This window comes from Arachis duranensis, chromosome 6 (assembly GCF_000817695.3).
Source record: "Arachis duranensis cultivar V14167 chromosome 6, aradu.V14167.gnm2.J7QH, whole genome shotgun sequence".
Lineage (NCBI taxonomy): Eukaryota > Viridiplantae > Streptophyta > Magnoliopsida > Fabales > Fabaceae > Arachis > Arachis duranensis.
The window spans coordinates 104451417-104469154 of NC_029777.3; the positions used below are offsets into that span (position 1 = coordinate 104451417).

At 34.7% G+C, this 17738-nt stretch overlaps 2 protein-coding genes across 4 annotated transcripts; one reads left to right on the plus strand and one right to left on the minus strand.

Moving 5' to 3' along the window:
• Positions 1–1659: 1659 nt before the first annotated feature.
• LOC107495311 (cellulose synthase A catalytic subunit 1 [UDP-forming]) lies at positions 1660–15241 on the plus strand. Of its 3 annotated transcripts, none has more exons than XR_008010495.1 (15): positions 1660–1962; positions 2636–2831; positions 2935–3107; positions 3304–3415; positions 3504–3693; positions 3920–4186; positions 4291–4636; positions 4804–4941; positions 5188–5313; positions 5696–5908; positions 6001–6265; positions 6368–6564; positions 6686–7036; positions 7419–8168; positions 15141–15241. XR_008010495.1 is itself a non-coding variant. In XM_052262796.1 (15 exons), exons 1-15 carry the CDS (start codon positions 1882–1884, stop codon positions 14977–14979), a joined length of 3240 nt encoding a protein of 1079 aa, XP_052118756.1. In that variant the 5' UTR covers positions 1660–1881; the 3' UTR covers positions 14980–15058. The 3 variants fall into 3 exon arrangements, 2 of the variants coding, with proteins under 2 accessions (XP_052118756.1, XP_015971910.1); XM_052262796.1 differs by lacking the exon at positions 15141–15241 and adding an exon at positions 14940–15058 and having other exon boundaries at positions 7419–7963; XM_016116424.2 differs by lacking the exon at positions 15141–15241 and having other exon boundaries at positions 7419–8209.
• LOC107495312 (GDP-fucose transporter 1-like) lies at positions 8741–9984 on the minus strand. Its single transcript, XM_016116425.3, is given in 2 exon segments — positions 8741–9597; positions 9600–9984. Coding segments are annotated over 2 exon segments (984 nt in total). The 5' UTR covers positions 9871–9984; the 3' UTR covers positions 8741–8884.
• Positions 15242–17738: the final 2497 nt, after the last annotated feature.

A 17738-nucleotide genomic window follows, 5' to 3' on the forward strand; every position in this document is an offset into this window, starting at 1 on the left:
AGATTAATAATCTATTTGTTTTTTTCTCTATATAACGGTTTACCCTATAGACTTATAGAGTTTAGTTAGTAAATAATTGTTGCACGTCGTAACATCCAAAAATAGAAAACTTAACTGGCAGTGTTGTAATTTGACGAATAATAAGGATACACTTGCAATTAACTCACGTGGCACCGACAGCAGGTCAGAAATCAAACCGGCAGCAACCGGTACTTCGTGGGACAGCCTGGTTAGTGCCCAAAAATATATATATTTATTTATGGTATGGAAAAATAATCATACACCCTTCATTGTCTCTTTCAGTGTTAACCGAATTTGATTGTGATGCATCAACCAAATTAAAAATTATAATATGCAACATATGGTACTGGAAATCCATGTGTATAATAGTTATTCAACATATGCATACCAAATATCATTTTGGATTATAAGTAACTCAACAAAATTTTACAATACACAAGAAAAACTGTTAATTTTATTTATAATAAACAAAATTTGTCTGGTTTTGTTTCACTATTTTAAAATGACTAACTATAAGTTCCAAATCACTCAAACTTCTCTCTCATATTTATTTTAGTTACAAATTTTTGAAACAAAGATTTTTTTTCAAATCCTAATTAACCATTATTTCAATCATATTATTAATTGCTTATTAGAAATTAACTACAAAGATGGAAGTCTCTTCACATCTCCCCCTCCCCGTCCCTCCCCCTCTCCATCTTTAACAGTTTGTTTGGATCACATGAAGTTTCAATTATATTGGTATAAGATAATTTGTATATAATGTAAAAAAGGGTATTAAAATAATTTTATTTGGTTATTATTTTTTCTCTTTTTACTTTTTTTTCATCTAAACAAAAGAAAAATTTCTTTTTATTTTCTTTTTATCCATTTTCTCTTTATTCAAACAATATAAAAAAAATAATTTTTTCTTTTTATTTTCTTTCCTTCCATTTTCTTTCCTTTCATTTTTCATCCTCAATCCAAACAAAGTGTAAAACTTGAAAACCTTTAACCAAAGAATAATATACTTGTTACCTTAACCTACTCCATGCTCATATAAGCAAAATCTTGCTAAATTATTATACTTTATATCTTTTTGGTACATACATTTAGACTTCTAACAATCCATTCAATTCAATTTTTTTTTTATTATTAGAGATATAATTATTTTGTATATATTTTTTTTTAATTTAAATTAAAAAAACAACATCATAATATAATATCATAAACTTTACGATAAAAAGTATAAAATTTTATATTCAGTGAACACAAAAATGTAACATAAAATAAATAAAAAATAAAAAAGCCTACAAAAATTATTATTTAAAAAATATATTAAAAATATAACTATTTATTACTTTCTTTTATTAATTTAATTTTTTTAAAAAAATAATATTACAGGCATTTATGTAATAAAAGTACAAAAGTTCATTAATTGAAGGGAACTAGAGAACGATCGGCATATAAATATTTGCATGCCCCATTTGCACCTAACAAGAGACTTTCTTAATCTTGAGCCAGGGAATCAGCTGGACCTTAGAGGATTCTCTAGATTACCGGGAACCGACGCATTCGGTAAAAAAGAACCTATCCACCGTACTAAAAAAATGGTAATTAAAATCAGACAGAGCATAAGAAATAGCCAATCACAGAACTGAGAGAAGTGAATGAATATGATGTTGATAGCTGGAAATGAAAGCAAACAAGTAACTCAATAAAGAGAATGAGAAAGATGGGACATTGAGTGTGGCCGAAGCTTCTTCATTCTCTTTTTGGCGTCGTCTTTCTTTTCGTGTCACTGTCTCAAAATCTCATTAATATCGTTTTAAGAGTTTTTAAGGCATTGAAATCTGTGCCAATACAAAACAAGCAAAAACCATGGAAGCAACTGCAGGAATGGTTGCTGGCTCGCATAAGAGGAACGAGCTTGTTCGAATTCGCCATGATTCTGAAACCGCCGTTAGTATTTTCTTTTTATTTATATATATTCATACATAGCTATTTTCAACGATGGATCCGAGTATCTTAACCTTTCATTGTTACTGATAACTGTGATAAGTATATATCTTAACTTCGAAGTTAGTATGTGTCGGTTTCAATTCTTACCTATGCTTTGACTTTAGAAAACTCACATAATGCGATTGATGTGAATGTGATGCTATTGATATGTTTCTTTTCATGGAGTTTTGCTTTGATGCATTACTTTAGTGTTTGTGAAATTCAGGGCATGGATTGGATCTATGTGTAGTTCGTGAGGATTTAGATATGTATCTCTGAAATAGTCTATGTAGTATTTGGATACTCTAGAAGTGAGAAATTAAAAGTTACCATCTTTAGATCAAATGATCTGAGATTGGATATTTTTCTTATAGATCTGTGTACTTATATAGTGATATTATTGCTAATTGTTAATGAATTGAACTTAACTTTTTTTTTTCTTATTATACATCACAAAGATTGTAATGAAGTCAAACTAATTTCCATTCTAAGATTCTAATTAGCCCTGCTTGAGCATTTGCTTTGGATGGTAAATGACTAGTTTTGTCTATCAGTTTATAAGAGTTTGATGAAGCTAATCTGGTTTAAATTCTACTGATGTAATTCAACTTGTGAAATGCCTTTTATTCTGTAGCCTAAACCCCTGAAGAATTTGAATGGACAAATCTGTCAAATTTGTGGTGAAACTGTTGGATTAACAGATAGTGGCGATGTCTTTGTTGCTTGCAATGAGTGTGCATTTCCAGTTTGTCGTCCTTGTTATGAATACGAGCGAAAGGATGGGAACCAGTGTTGCCCCCAGTGCAAGACTAGATACAAAAGGCACAAAGGTAGTTTACTTTGTGCATGTATGTTTTCCTTTTTTCTGTTTTGGACTCTGATGATCCTTTGTCTTAACTTAATTGAACTGAAAGAATCATCTTTGGATTTCAGGGAGTCCTCGAGTGGATGGAGATGAAGATGAGGATGATGTTGATGATTTGGAGAATGAGTTCAGTTATGGCCAAGGAAAGGCCAAGGCACGGCCGCAGTGGGATGAAGATGCTGACATGTCTTCCTCTTCAAGACATGAACAACCAATTCCACTTTTGACTCATCGGCACCAAGTAATGCATCAAACTTGGATTTTTAGATTCTAACTATAATAACTTATTTCCCTGGTTGGATCTTACTTCATATTGTGCATTTCCATGCTCTTGCTTCTATGAATAGCAATTTCCATAATCCTGAAGTAATAATGTTTAGTTAACTTCTCATAATACTTCATTTGCAATATCACTTACTGAACAAGTTTTTGTACAGATTTCTAGTGAGATTGCTACACCTGATACGCAATCAGTTCGAACTACATCAGGCCCTTTGGGTCCATCTGACAAGGTTCACTCACTTCCATATGTTGATCCAAGGCAACCAGGTGTGGTTTGGCTTGAACTGATGATATATCATATTATATTTTCATGGTTGTTATGGATTCTTACTTGATAATGTCTTTCTTGTTACAGTTCCAGTAAGAATTGTAGATCCATCAAAGGACTTAAATTCTTATGGTCTTGGAAATGTTGACTGGAAAGAAAGGGTTGAAAGTTGGAAACTCAAGCAGGAGAAGAATGTGGTGCATGTGAATGGTAGTAGATACAATGAGGGGAAAGGTGATATTGAAGGAACTGGTTCCAATGGAGAAGAACTTCAAATGTAAGCCACTACATATAAAAGTCACTAGTTATTAAAATTGGTCATTTAATTCTGTAGAATTGCTTTCAAATTTGTTAGAGCTCACATTTTCTTTTGTTCATATATTCATGGTTATATTGCATTCTTCTGTTTTGCTTATAGAAGGAACATAGAAGTTTTCAATACTTAAGCTGTTGCCTGTTTGAATATCAATTTCTTTGAGGCTAATTGTTTTTGTTCATGACAGGATTGATGATGCCAGACAACCTTTGAGTCGTGTGGTGCCTATTCCTTCATCTCAGATAACTCCTTATCGTGTAGTGATCATACTCCGGTTGATTATTCTGGCTTTCTTCTTGCAATATCGTACAACTCATCCTGTGAAGGATGCATACCCTCTATGGTTGACATCAGTTATTTGTGAGATCTGGTTTGCCTTATCATGGCTCTTGGATCAGTTTCCAAAATGGTCTCCCATCAATCGCGAGACATACCTTGATAGGCTTGCTCTAAGGTCAGGATATCTGACTTTTTAACATATTTGGTTGGAATCTGATTTTTTTTTTTAAGTATGATATTTGTTTTGCTATTTTACTAATCTTAGGTTGACTTGTTTAGGTATGACCGTGATGGAGAACCGTCGCAATTGGCCCCGGTGGATGTGTTTGTTAGTACAGTGGATCCTCTCAAAGAGCCTCCTCTCATAACAGCAAACACTGTTCTGTCTATACTTGCTGTCGATTATCCTGTCGACAAGGTTTCTTGCTATGTATCAGATGATGGTTCGGCTATGTTGACCTTTGAAGCCCTTTCAGAAACAGCTGAGTTTGCAAAGAAGTGGGTTCCCTTTTGCAAGAAGCACAATATTGAGCCAAGAGCCCCAGAGTTTTATTTTGCACAGAAGATTGATTACTTGAAGGACAAGGTTCAACCCTCTTTTGTGAAAGAGCGCCGTGCAATGAAGGTTATTCTTGAGAATGCAAATTGTGATCCATTTTCAGCTAAACGCTCCTAATTTGTCCACACACACACAACATACCAGCTGAAAACTTTGTTAACTACAAAGCACATTGTCAAAACTTATCTGTTATCTTATAGTAAATTAAAAATATTTATCATTTTGCTAAACAGAGAGAATATGAAGAATTTAAAATACGGATCAATGCCCTTGTCGCGAAAGCTCAAAAGACACCAGAAGAAGGATGGACAATGCAGGATGGAACTTCTTGGCCTGGAAATAATCCTAGGGATCATCCTGGAATGATTCAGGTATTGCCATTTTAACCATGCTACTTGTACATAAAAAAATAGCCTTCAAATCAACCACTCTTATAGAATACATATTGAAATACAAAATATACATTGAAAATGTGTAAAACATCAACACATGTATATATAGACAAATACATAGTAGCTGATTTGATGACTATTTTGCGTGCACATAGTATTTTTTGTTTTCTCTTATTAGTATTTTGTATGTTGCGCTTTGACACTAATGCTGTCTGTTGTTTGTAGGTCTTCTTGGGTCATAGTGGAGGTCTTGATACAGATGGAAATGAGCTACCAAGACTTGTTTATGTTTCTCGTGAAAAGCGACCAGGCTTCCAACATCACAAGAAAGCCGGAGCTATGAATGCTCTGGTTCGTTACCCTGAATCTTATTTAATTTGTTTTATGGTTTTTCTGATGTTCACATTAAATTTGATCAATGATTTCACCTGATGCCTACATTTTCTTAGTAAATAATTTGGGTTTATGGAAATTTATGTTCGTGAAGTTTTAATCATTAGATAGGTTAGAAGGAAAAAGGTATATGACAAAAATAAAAAAATGTATATATTTTCTAAGGCTGCTTTTGGAGATGATATTGTACCATCTGGATGACTGTATTTTATTGTTATCTCTTTCAGCAAATTGCTTTGGTATTTTCTTCATCTTTCATGTTTTGGTATCATATGAATGCTATGTTCTAAGCAATTGTATATAAGCATATATAACTATAGTTCATCCTGTGTGATTGTAGATTCGAGTTTCTGCTGTCTTGACAAATGGTGCATATCTATTGAACGTCGATTGTGATCATTACTTCAATAACAGCAAAGCTCTAAAAGAAGCCATGTGTTTCATGATGGATCCAGCTCTTGGAAAGAAGACATGTTATGTGCAGTTCCCTCAGCGTTTCGATGGCATTGATTTGCACGATCGATATGCCAACCGCAACATTGTTTTCTTTGATGTAAGTATCATATATTTGTGAAGTTAGAAGATATAAAATTTTCTTTCCTTAAGTTGCTCTATTTAACCTTTTTTTTTTTGTTGACATAACAGATCAACTTGAAGGGTCTGGATGGTATTCAGGGACCAGTGTATGTCGGAACTGGTTGTTGTTTCAATAGGCAGGCTTTGTATGGTTATGATCCTGTTTTGACTGAGGAAGATTTGGAACCTAACATTATTGTGAAGAGTTGCTGTGGTTCAAGAAAGAAGGGAAGGGGTGGGAACAAGAAATACATTGACAAGAAGAGGGCTGCAAAAAGAACTGAATCAACCATTCCTATCTTTAATGTTGAAGACATTGAAGAGGGTGTTGAAGGTCTGCTTTTTCTTGTGGATTTTCTGAGTAGAATATACTTTAATTGCATTCTTCCTCTCATAGAAAATTGATCTTATTTGATGCATGTGTTTTCTTTTGCAGGGTATGATGATGAAAGGTCACTGCTTATGTCTCAAAAGAGGTTAGAGAAGCGTTTTGGTCAGTCTCCGGTTTTCATAGCTGCCACCTTCATGGAGCAGGGTGGCATTCCTCCTTCCACCAATCCCGCGACGCTTCTGAAGGAAGCAATCCATGTTATTAGCTGCGGTTATGAAGACAAGACAGAATGGGGCAAAGAGGTTAGCAAATTAGTAGCTACTTAACATTGTTCTTTAGGAATCACAAAAAAGAAATCTGAAAATGAGACTAATGAAACAGTTCTATTCAGCTTATTTATAAAATCTTTTGTGATTCTACCAGATTGGATGGATATATGGCTCTGTGACTGAAGATATCTTGACTGGATTCAAGATGCATGCTCGCGGTTGGATTTCCATCTATTGCATGCCACCTCGCCCGGCGTTTAAGGGTTCTGCTCCCATCAATCTTTCCGACCGTCTCAACCAGGTGCTCCGGTGGGCCTTGGGTTCCATTGAGATCTTCCTAAGCAGACATTGTCCCTTGTGGTATGGCTACAATGGTAGATTGAAGCTTCTTCAAAGGCTGGCTTACATCAACACCATTGTCTATCCCCTTACTTCAATCCCACTTCTTGCTTACTGCATACTTCCTGCATTTTGTCTTCTCACAAATAAATTTATTATTCCCGAGGTAAGTAATTGCTTCTTCTCAAAGCTTCAATTTTCATCCATATATTTATAATAATCTTCAGTGCAGTGTTATCATTAGAGTAAACTAAAATACCAAAGGTAACTCTTAAAAGACTTTGCTGAGAAAATAATCTCTCAAAGATTGATTCATTTTAGTCTTAACCAAATCACTATTTCGGCCCTCGAAATATTAGTTTGTTGACAAATTAGTCTTCACTATGGATGGATTTGCCAAGCAGAACTAATCTTTCAGATGCCATACAATAATTATCAATCTTTGAAGGACCATTTTACCAGTGAACTAATCTTTTCAGGATTAAAACAATTCTTTTCTGTACAATAGAAATCAAGTAAGTGAGTGAAATGTGGTTAATTTTGCGTAGATAAGCAACTTTGCTAGCATGTGGTTCATTCTCCTCTTCGTCTCGATTTTCGTGACTTCAATTCTTGAGCTTAGATGGAGTGGTGTGAGCATAGAAGACTGGTGGAGGAATGAACAGTTTTGGGTTATTGGTGGTACATCAGCACATCTTTTTGCTGTGTTCCAAGGTCTTCTCAAAGTCCTTGCAGGCATTGATACAAACTTCACCGTCACGTCAAAGGCGTCGGACGAGGACGGAGAATTTGCTGAGCTCTACGTGTTCAAATGGACATCACTTCTCATCCCTCCAACAACAGTGCTCATAGTGAACCTTGTAGGCATTGTAGCTGGTGTGTCATATGCTATAAACAGTGGATACCAATCTTGGGGACCATTGTTTGGGAAGCTTTTCTTTGCTATATGGGTCATTGCTCATTTGTATCCTTTCCTGAAGGGTCTTTTGGGAAGGCAAAACCGCACACCAACCATTGTCATTGTTTGGTCAGTTCTCCTTGCTTCCATATTCTCCTTGTTGTGGGTTAGGATTGATCCTTTCACCACTGAAACCTCAAAAAATGCTAATGGTCAATGTGGTATCAACTGCTAGAGATACTCTGGTTAAACTCACCATCCTCTATTGTTTCATTATTCGGAGACACAAAAGGTTGCCATAGTGTATATACCGAATTCATTGAGAAATGTTTTATGTACTTATTCTACTTGACAAGACGAGATAAGTACAGATAACATACACCTAATTCATTCTCTCAAGGTTCTTATGGAGGAAACAAGTGAAGAAGGGTTCTTGATAAAGATTGAAACATAGAAGACTTAACCCTTTGTCTTGTGTTGTATTATTTGTTTATTTTATTTATTGATACGTATTCCTTTTTCTGGTATATACCAAGATAGTTGAGCAAAACGTCTGTGTGATAGTTTTGAACTTTTGATTTGTATTGGATTAATAATTTAATGAAAGAAAACAAGCTGCTATTTGTTGCTCAAATTTGTGAATTTATCATTTACCTTAGCTTTGTTGTCATATTATCATTCAGAACCGTGAAAATGAGCACCAAAATACTTCAACGAGATTAAATAGTATTTTCACATTATTAGCAATGTCCATAGATACATCAGCATTTTCATTTTGACCTTACAATCCATAGTACTTGATTTTATTGAGCATAACATTCAAATACACCAAGCAAATTATAATGCAAAAAAGTTTCATCAATTAAATTTACAAGTTATCCACTACATCACAAGATCCAAGATATAAAAATAAATTACTCTTATATTGTTTACCCAACAATAGAATATAAAATAAAAAAAAAAGTAAAGGTTAGTACAATGTTTATAATTTTGTTGTTTCTTAGTTACATAGATTTCATAACCTTCTGAGAAAGATAACTCATATGCCATAAAAAAAATTGTCAAGGCTGTTGAGACTTGAGACAATACAGTGAAATGCTACAAACTTAACATTACTCATGAAGCAAGTGTACCCTTTAATAGTCTCTCAGCTTCCAAATCATCACCATCATCATCATAATCACCGGTATTCTTCTCAACATCCACCGTTGTATCACGCTGCACCGGGGCAGGCCCTGTAACTGACTGCTGATAAAGAACTCCACCAACAATGGTGAATAGCAAACAAAGCAATCCGAAGGGGCTGGCGTGCTTGTCCCAGATGAGCACATTGATAGCCACAGTGAGAAACTTGTTCACAACGCCAGTGACAGTAAAGGCCGTCGCGGAAACGGCCTTCCTTGCCGCAAAGCCAAAGAAACTAATAGCCAATCCAAACACACAGGATAGCCCAACAGCAGCAAGAGCACTGGGATCAAACAAGCTCCCGGAACCGGATCTCAGAGCATCGAAAACCTCAAAATTCTCACCGGTAAGAAACCAGAACAAGGGCGCAATCATGAGAGACAACAAATTGTTGTACAAAACAAAACCCCAAGTGTTCAACCCTAGATTCATGACCATGTGCTTGATGTAAACCATCTCAGTGGTGATTGTGACAAGATAAGCAAAAGCCCAAGAATAAGCAGTGAGGGTAAAAGCGGAATCAGTGGAGACATATCCGACGGCGCCGGCAAGGATAACGACCAGCGAGAAAAATGTGAGCTTGGAGGGGCAAGGCTGGTGGCGGAAGACGGTGTCGGCAAGGGCGACGAGGAGAGGGGTGAGAGGATGGCGAGGAAGAAGACTAGTGCGGCGGGGAAGAAGCGCTTGGCGGTGTCGAGAGTAAAGGGATCGTGGTGGAGGAACCCTAATTTGCCGAGAAGATAGACGCCAAGGGCAGAAGTGAGGTACTGGAGTGCGGTTAAGAGGCCGGGATAGTTGAATTGGGTGATGGCGTACTTGTTGATGATGGCGAGGAGACTGGAGCAGAATGCGTAACCGACTACGAGGAAGGTGGTGGTGTAGTGCTGCTTTGATGCCTCGATTCGAATCGAAGACATTGGCGGCGGAGGGAGAAAGAGGGCTGGGATTGGGGTTGGGGTTTATCATTAAGATCACCGACACATTGAAGAGCGGAGGGAGATCTTGAAGACCAACAAAGAAATGGAGGGTTGTCATAATTGCTAATATCCATACGACCATAACTAAAATTTCACAAAAAAAAAATTGATTTATTATATTATCAATGTAAAATCTTTGTAAAAAATGAATTATGTGTTATTACATTAGTAACAATATTTTGACACTTAACAGTCTCAAAATTCAAATATGCCTTACCAACTTTACATAAATAAATATCAATGTAACCTGTTATGTATTAAGAATAAATAATCATTTATATTCATAAAAAAATAAAAATATTAACATAAATAATTCGATTTAATATAAATATATATATCAATATTTTTATCTTTTATAAATATAAATAGTTATTTATTCTATCTATTAATAATAATGCATTAAAGTTTGACTAATATACTAAATTATTTTATTAAAATGTGGTTTATACTAAGATACTATTCAAAAAAGGGGAGAAGAAGAGAAAGGAGGCGCTAAAAAGGTCGTTTATGAGAGGAAGCTTGAACTCTAAAACTAGAAAGATCGTTAAGGGAATGGCCAATATTCAAGGAATTAAAATTTGAAAACAATATCTAATGTTATTTTTGACATTGTCATCAACATTAAAAATATTCAAATTATACTATTTTTTGGTAAAAAATTTGTGAAACACTTCTTCTATTTTAACTTTTTTATTATTAAGAGTATATACCCATTTTGGTTCTCAAAGAATTTTAAATCAAATATTTTAGTCTTTAACTAAAATTAATTACTCGATTGGTCCCTAACAATTAATTTCGTCAGTCACTTAGGTCCTTGGTTCCATTAACTCTAACGGAAGACAAAATGATCCCTGAAAACTCTAACATGGGACAAAATGATCCCTGACAACTCTAACAAAGGACAAAATGATCCATAACCCCTTTATTCGAAAACAACACTGTTCTTCCTCGATTTTTATCATATCTCGCATAATCCTAACATTCATATTCCCCTTCACCTTCATAGTCTTTTTTTTCATCTTTTCCTTTCTCCTCTTTAGCTCCAATATTAAGCCATGGTGTAATTGTCACACGTGTCGCACCTACCTCAACAGGTCATGGATCACACACTTCCTAAATCCTTGTGACTGGTACATCCACCTCCTCTGCACTTCACCCACCAAAAGCATACACTTCCACGTCTTTGATAACATCACCTCCAACCCTAACAATGTCCACGGCATCCTCAAGACCAAGTTCTGCAACTACTCCAAGAGCACGCCTTTCTCCATTCTCCGACACGCAATATAGATTATTGGACATCAGGACATCATGAGAAGATTCTCCTTTGACATCATATGTAAATTCTCATTTGAAATAGACACTGAGTGCTTCATTCCTTATTTTTCGGAGTCCAAATTGGCAGACAGCTTCGACCTCGCATCCAAGCTATTACAACGAGCAATGTCGTCGTTGCCGCTTATATGGAAACTGAAACGATTACTGAACATTGGTTCAGAGAAGAAGTTGAAGGAAGCGATCGGAGTGGTGGACAATGTGGTCATGGAGATGTTAGGGTAGAGGAGGAGGCAAACGGCAACAACAACGACGAATTTTAACAAATCAGACTTGCTGTCTAGATTCATGGGATCCATCGAAGACGACAATTAGTTGAGAGATATAGGCATTAATTTCCTGATTATAAATTGGTTGAGAACAAGTTGAGGATTTTTTTTTTCTTGTGAACATTAAATTTATAAAGTGTGCGTGCATTGTGTAGTTTGAAGTTACCGTGTTAGACTGTTAGTGTTATGCGAGATATGATGGAAATTGGAAGAGAACAGTGTCGTTTCCAAACAGAGGAGATCAGGGGCCATTTTGTCCCTCTGTTAGAGTTGTCAGGGACTATTTTGTCCTCCATTAGAATTAACGGAGTAAAGGACCTAAGTGACTGACGGAGTTAATTGTTAGGGACCAATCGAGTAATTAATTTTAGTTGGGGACTAAAGTGTCCAGTTTGAAATTCTTTGCTGATCAAAATGGGTATATACTCTATTATTAAAGATCTGCTCGTTTTTTTTAGTTAAACATTTTAAATAACTGCAAAGAGACATATGAGTCACTTGGTATGCTCCTCTTTCTTGTTAACGACTTCTATCCAATTTTCAAAATGTTCTTTCAGTGAATTTCAAATAGACCATGACCTCCCAAGGTCAGATAGTCATTTACACTACACCTGTCAGGTAAACTCACAACCAAAAAATAAGTGGTAGATATGTTCAAAATCTTTTTTATATAATACACACATGTTATCAATATGACTAATAATTTTTAGTCTATGCAATCTTTTTTTGGTATTCACTCTTCCTATCAAAACAAACTAGATAAATAACTCTACTCGTGGCAGAACTAAACCTTTCCATAATGTTTTGGTGAAACTATAGCTGGTAATGTTTTCTGGAAGTGTTTCTGACTGCAACACATGTACAAAAGAGTTAGTTGAAAAAATACTTTTGTTGTCAAACTCCAATATAACTCTATCTTGCGTATCACATACTATCTTTACAGGTCTTAAAGTCTCATGCAATTGATTTACTAATTCTAACTCCCATTGGAATAAATTTCGTATCCACTGGAAGTTCCAAATCCACTTTAACCCATCCTAAAACTTATAATTTCCTACGACAGATCCTCTCTGGTTTAAAATAGAGAAGAATCTCAAAAAACTCATCTTTAACAAACCACTTTGTAGCTAAATATTTTCTCAGAACCGAGTCCTCCTTTTATCGCCCACCTCCAAAGACAACTCAAGAATCATCTTATCTCTCACATTACGATCTTTGAACTTCAACTGACAGATATCCTTTCATGGACCCCTCTACTAGACAATGTCTGAGATGATAGTATCACATTGGGGTCCAAATTATGACAAGAACATACAACCTTCTTCTATAATGGATACTCCTCTTTTAAAAGCCCGTTTGGGAAGTAGCAGAAGCTACTTTTTTTAACTTTTAGATTATGAAAAGTCACAATCTATGTGTTTGGCACTATTTTAAAAAAAGCTTTTAACTTCCCGAAAAGTTAATTTGCAACTTTTTGAAGAAGTAGAAATATATGACTTCTTACTTCTCGAGAAGTCATTCTACCACTTACTTAAAAAAAATTAATTTTAAAACAAAAAAATCTACTTTTCTTCTTGACTCTATGAAAAATACTGACCCTTCATTACCATTTTCACACAAGGTCTGCTAGAAGTACTGCCCTTCCACCATCATTCTCACGCAATGTTCCAAGTCTCACCATTTTTACGTAACATCTGATGGAAGTATTGATACTCCACATTTTCAGACAATATTACATCTGAACAACTTACTGCATATATTCCTTCTAAATATTTTTTTTATCATTTTATCACTATTTTTTATTATTAAATTTGTATTCAAGTGTGGTATAAAATTTCAGTTTTAATTTTATTTTTTTCATATGTAATTTTATAGCTTATTATTATTTTCATAGTTAATTATAACAAGTTCTTGACCTCAATAAAGGAGAAGAGAGTTCTAATAGGAGTAAAAATAAAAAATAAAAAATAGCAATAAAATATACATCGACACGCATTTTATATTTATTTTTTATTTTCACCTATCATATCATACACAATATTAGTGATTAAGTTATGTAAAATCAACATTTAATATTGGAAAGTATTTGTTATCATGGTTATTTTAATATTCATTCTCTTTTATAAAAAAAATTTATTTTTTGAGTTATTTATCCAAACGCTACAACTTTAAAATAAGTACTTTTATAACTAAAAATTCAAATACAAAATAACTTATAAGCTGCTTTTAATAAAAGTCCTTATGTTTTAAGCTCATTTTCCAAAAGAACTTATTTAAGTTATTTACCCAAACTGGGCCTAAGAAACGCCACCACCACTTAAAAAGAAGAGTTGTGTTTCTAACCACGGCATCAGCTGCTGCTAATTCACCCAATTTTTTAGGAGTCTGGACCACTTCTCACTTAATCAATGTCAAACCATTCTTACTTTCCTTCTTACTCTATAGAAATTTTTTCTATAACAAAATCAACTTTTCTGCCACTACTTTTGACATCTTATACAGACTCAAATAGTATACTAACAAACTATTTAATACAAATTTAATAAAGACTAACTTACCTGCCTTATTGAGCAATTTTACCTTTCGAAAACTAAATTTTCCTTTCACTTTATCAATTATCAATTTTTAAGTAGTAACCCGTCCTGAATTTGTTCCTAAAGAAGTCAGGTATTTTATTTCTTCCTTTCTTATTATTGGGATTTATGTTTGAACCGTGATTTTGAATTCATTCTCTTCAACCACGGCAATTAATTGGGCATCTAACATGGCTTCGGTCATATATTTTGCTTTCAGATTTTAGTTTAGATTATAAATTTGTTTATGTATTTATTTATTTTTTCTGGGTGGGGACAATGTTATTTGTTGAGAAATTTTAAAGGGGCACGATGCAAATCATTCAATTTCAACGCATGAATAATTAGGACATGAATTGAAGATGTGTTTGTTCATGATTATATACTCAACGCCCTAGCTTAAATAAACATTCATATTAACTCTGAGGTATAGAAGGCATTGTAATAGCTAGGAAAATTACCAAGCAATGGAAGCTTTAACATGGCTGGACTCATAATTTTTGGGTTATTGATGGTACATCAGCACATCTTTTTACTGTGTTCCAAAGTCTTCTCAAAGTCCTTGCAGGCATTGATACAAACTTCACCGTCACGTCAAAGGACGTGTTCACATGGACATCACTTCTCATTCCTCCAACAACAGTGCTCATAGTGAACCTTGTAGGCATTGTTGCTGGTGTGTCATATATGCTATAAACAGTGGATACCAATCTTGGTGTACCCATTCTTGAAGGGTCTTTTAGGAAGGTAAAACCGCACACCAACCATTGTTATTGTTTGGCCAGTTCTCCTTGCTTCCATATTCTCCTTCTTGTGCTTTCACCACTGAAACCTCAAAAAATGCTAATGGTCAATGTGGTATCAACTGCTAGAGATACTCTTGTTAAACTCACCATCCTCTATTGTTTCATTATTCGGAGACACACAAGGTTGCTATAGTGTATATACCGAAATGAGAAATGTTTGATGTACTTATTCTACTTAACAAGACGAGATAATTACAGATAACATACACCTCATTCATTCTCTCAAGGTTCTTATGGAGGAAACAAGTGAAGAAGGGTTCTTGATAAAGATTAAAACATAGAAGACTTAACCGTTTGTGTTGTGTTGTATTATTTGTTTATTTTATTTGTTGATACGTATTTTTTTTTCTGGTATATACCAAGATATTTGAGCAAAATGTCTGTGTGACAGTTTTGAACTTTTGATTTGTATTGGATTAATAATTTAATGAAAGAAAACTAGCTGCTATTTGTTGCTCAAATTTGTGAATTTATCATTTACCTTAGTATAAACCACATTTTTACCTTAGCTTTGTTGATTCGGAACCTTTAAAATGAGCACCGAAATACTTCAAATAGATTAAATCGTATTTTCACATTATTAGCAATGTCCATAGATACATCACCATTTTCATTTTGACCTTACTATGCATATTCCTTGATTGTTTTGACCATAACATTCAAAGACACCAACAATAGAATATAAAATAAAAAATATTTACAAAAATATACCGAATATTATTGGCTTAAAAAAAATTCTCAATCTTGTTTCAAAATAGTCACCGAAAAAAACAATCTTGTTTCAAAATTCATATTCGAATTATTTACAAGAAAATAAAAATTGCATGGCAAAATACATGTTACATGAATGATTACCTACCTTATCATGATATTCACATGTTAATTTTTGTTTTTAAAATATAAATTCACATGTTAATTTTTGTTTTTAAAATATAAATATATAAGGAGACCATTCTTGCAATTCTATATTTTACTGCTAGATCTATGTAAACAATGTTTAAAGAATTACATTGATACCACTCAAATCCTTGAATGAGTTAAAAACACATTTAATTTTAGATAAGATTAATACAAAGTTTATAGTTTTGTTGTTTCTTAGCTTATAATACTTATAGTTGTTAGTTATGTTTTAATATATATAATAATATTCATAACTAAAATTTTATAAATTAATTAAATATTATACATTTGATTTTATTATATTATCAAAGTAAAATCTTTATAAAAAAAATTAATTCTGTTATTACATTAGTTACACTATTTTGACACTAAAGCATTCTCAAACATGCCTTATAAACTTTACATAAATAAATATCAGGGTAACCTATTATCTATAATGCATTAAAGTTTGACTAATATATTAAATTATTTTATTAAAAGTGATTCGTCCGAACACTGGGTAGGCCGAGCTTAAGCGCTTCCGAGTAAGTCGTCAACCGAGAGGAAGAGTTTTATGTCGGCCAAGATCAAACACTGCGGCGGAAATACCTGCAAAAGATACTCAGACGCTCAAGTTAGTGATAATCTCGAGAGAGAATAATTAAGTGAGAGTGAATAAGTGAATATGAAAACTAGTAATGGAACCCTGGTTTTAGCCGAGAATATCAGTTCGGCTTTATAGGGATTGTTTTACCGTTTTCATGTGGATAAATCCTAGTTTGTAGGTTGGTTATGATATTCTGTTTTTATGTGATTCAGTTTGTTGAGCACGTTTCTTATTTTTCGAATGGGTGAGGCCGAGGTCGTATGCTTACGTTCCGAGACCGGGCTTCTGACGTGGCGCCGACCTTAGGTGCTTACTTACCGAGTATATCGGGCGACCGAGGATATGTGTGATGTATCATAGCCCCCAAGCTTGCCTTGGTTTGGACAGGACCAAGGCGAGGTTTTTGAACCAGGAATATCGTAATCCTCGGTGGCTGAGTTGCTGTCGCATGTGCTCTTACAGCCCCCAAAGCTCGGCTTGGTTTTGTGGGAAATGCAGAACGTTTTTAATGGCTTCGTACTTTGCGCCAGTGTGAAATGATTGATGTGAAAACTGCTCCACTTCTCTAGGCACCTTGTCCATTGGATTCTGTAGTGGTTTTAATGCCTCCCTCTTTTTTGCCCATCTGAAGTAAATGCATAGGGTTTAGTAACCGTTTCTTTTGTGGGACTTATGTTACTTGCATTTTCTTTTTCTTTCCAAACTGTTGTATTCTGGGATAGAGGTTATTTTCTTCTCCTTGTCTGAAAAATGAGCAAGCAAGGTCAGTGTTGATTCTTTCCTTCTTTCGTTTTCATCTTCTTGCTTTTTTCTTTCCTTGATGGAGAACTGTAATATGGGTAGTTCATATGTTTGGGTTGACGTTAGAGTGAGAGAGCGCAAGTCCCAGTTTGATGATGAAGAATCTGTGAAGCTATTGGGGCCGGGTATTTGGGTTAGGCCTGGTAGTAATATTAAGATTGAGTTGTTACCTTGTGGGAAGGAGGATCGCGTTTGTGATCGATTAGATGACTGGTCTTATTTTTATATGTATAGTTGTCTTTTCACAGAGCTGGGGGTAAGGCTTCCTTTTACCGATTTCGAGTGTGGTGTTTTGTACTGGTTGAACTGCGCCCCAACCCAATTACATCCCAACTCATGGGGTTTCGTTCGAGCTTTTGAGGTTTTGATGAAACTTTTAGAGTGTCCGCCGTCTCTTAGGTTGTTTTTCTCCTTATTTCAAGCGAAGGGGGTGAATAGGGGTTTGTGGGTGAATCTTAGTAGCTATCCTCGTCGGGCGGTATTTGGTCTGTACAAGTCTTCATTTAAGGATTTCAAATCAATGTTCGTTAAGGTTAGG

What these genes read in the sequence shown, in the direction of transcription:
- LOC107495311 (XM_052262796.1), top strand. Translation starts at nt 1,882, where the DNA reads ATGGAAGCAACTGCAGGAATGGTTGCTGGCTCGCATAAGAGGAACGAG. An exon ending in GCAACATTGTTTTCTTTGAT is followed by an intron (nt 5,909 to 6,000) that starts GTAAGTATCATA and finishes TTGACATAACAG; the next exon opens with ATCAACTTGAAGGGTCTGGA. An exon ending in GATCCTTTCACCACTGAAAC is followed by an intron (nt 7,964 to 14,939) that starts CTCAAAAAATGC and finishes CACCACTGAAAC; the next exon opens with CTCAAAAAATGCTAATGGTC.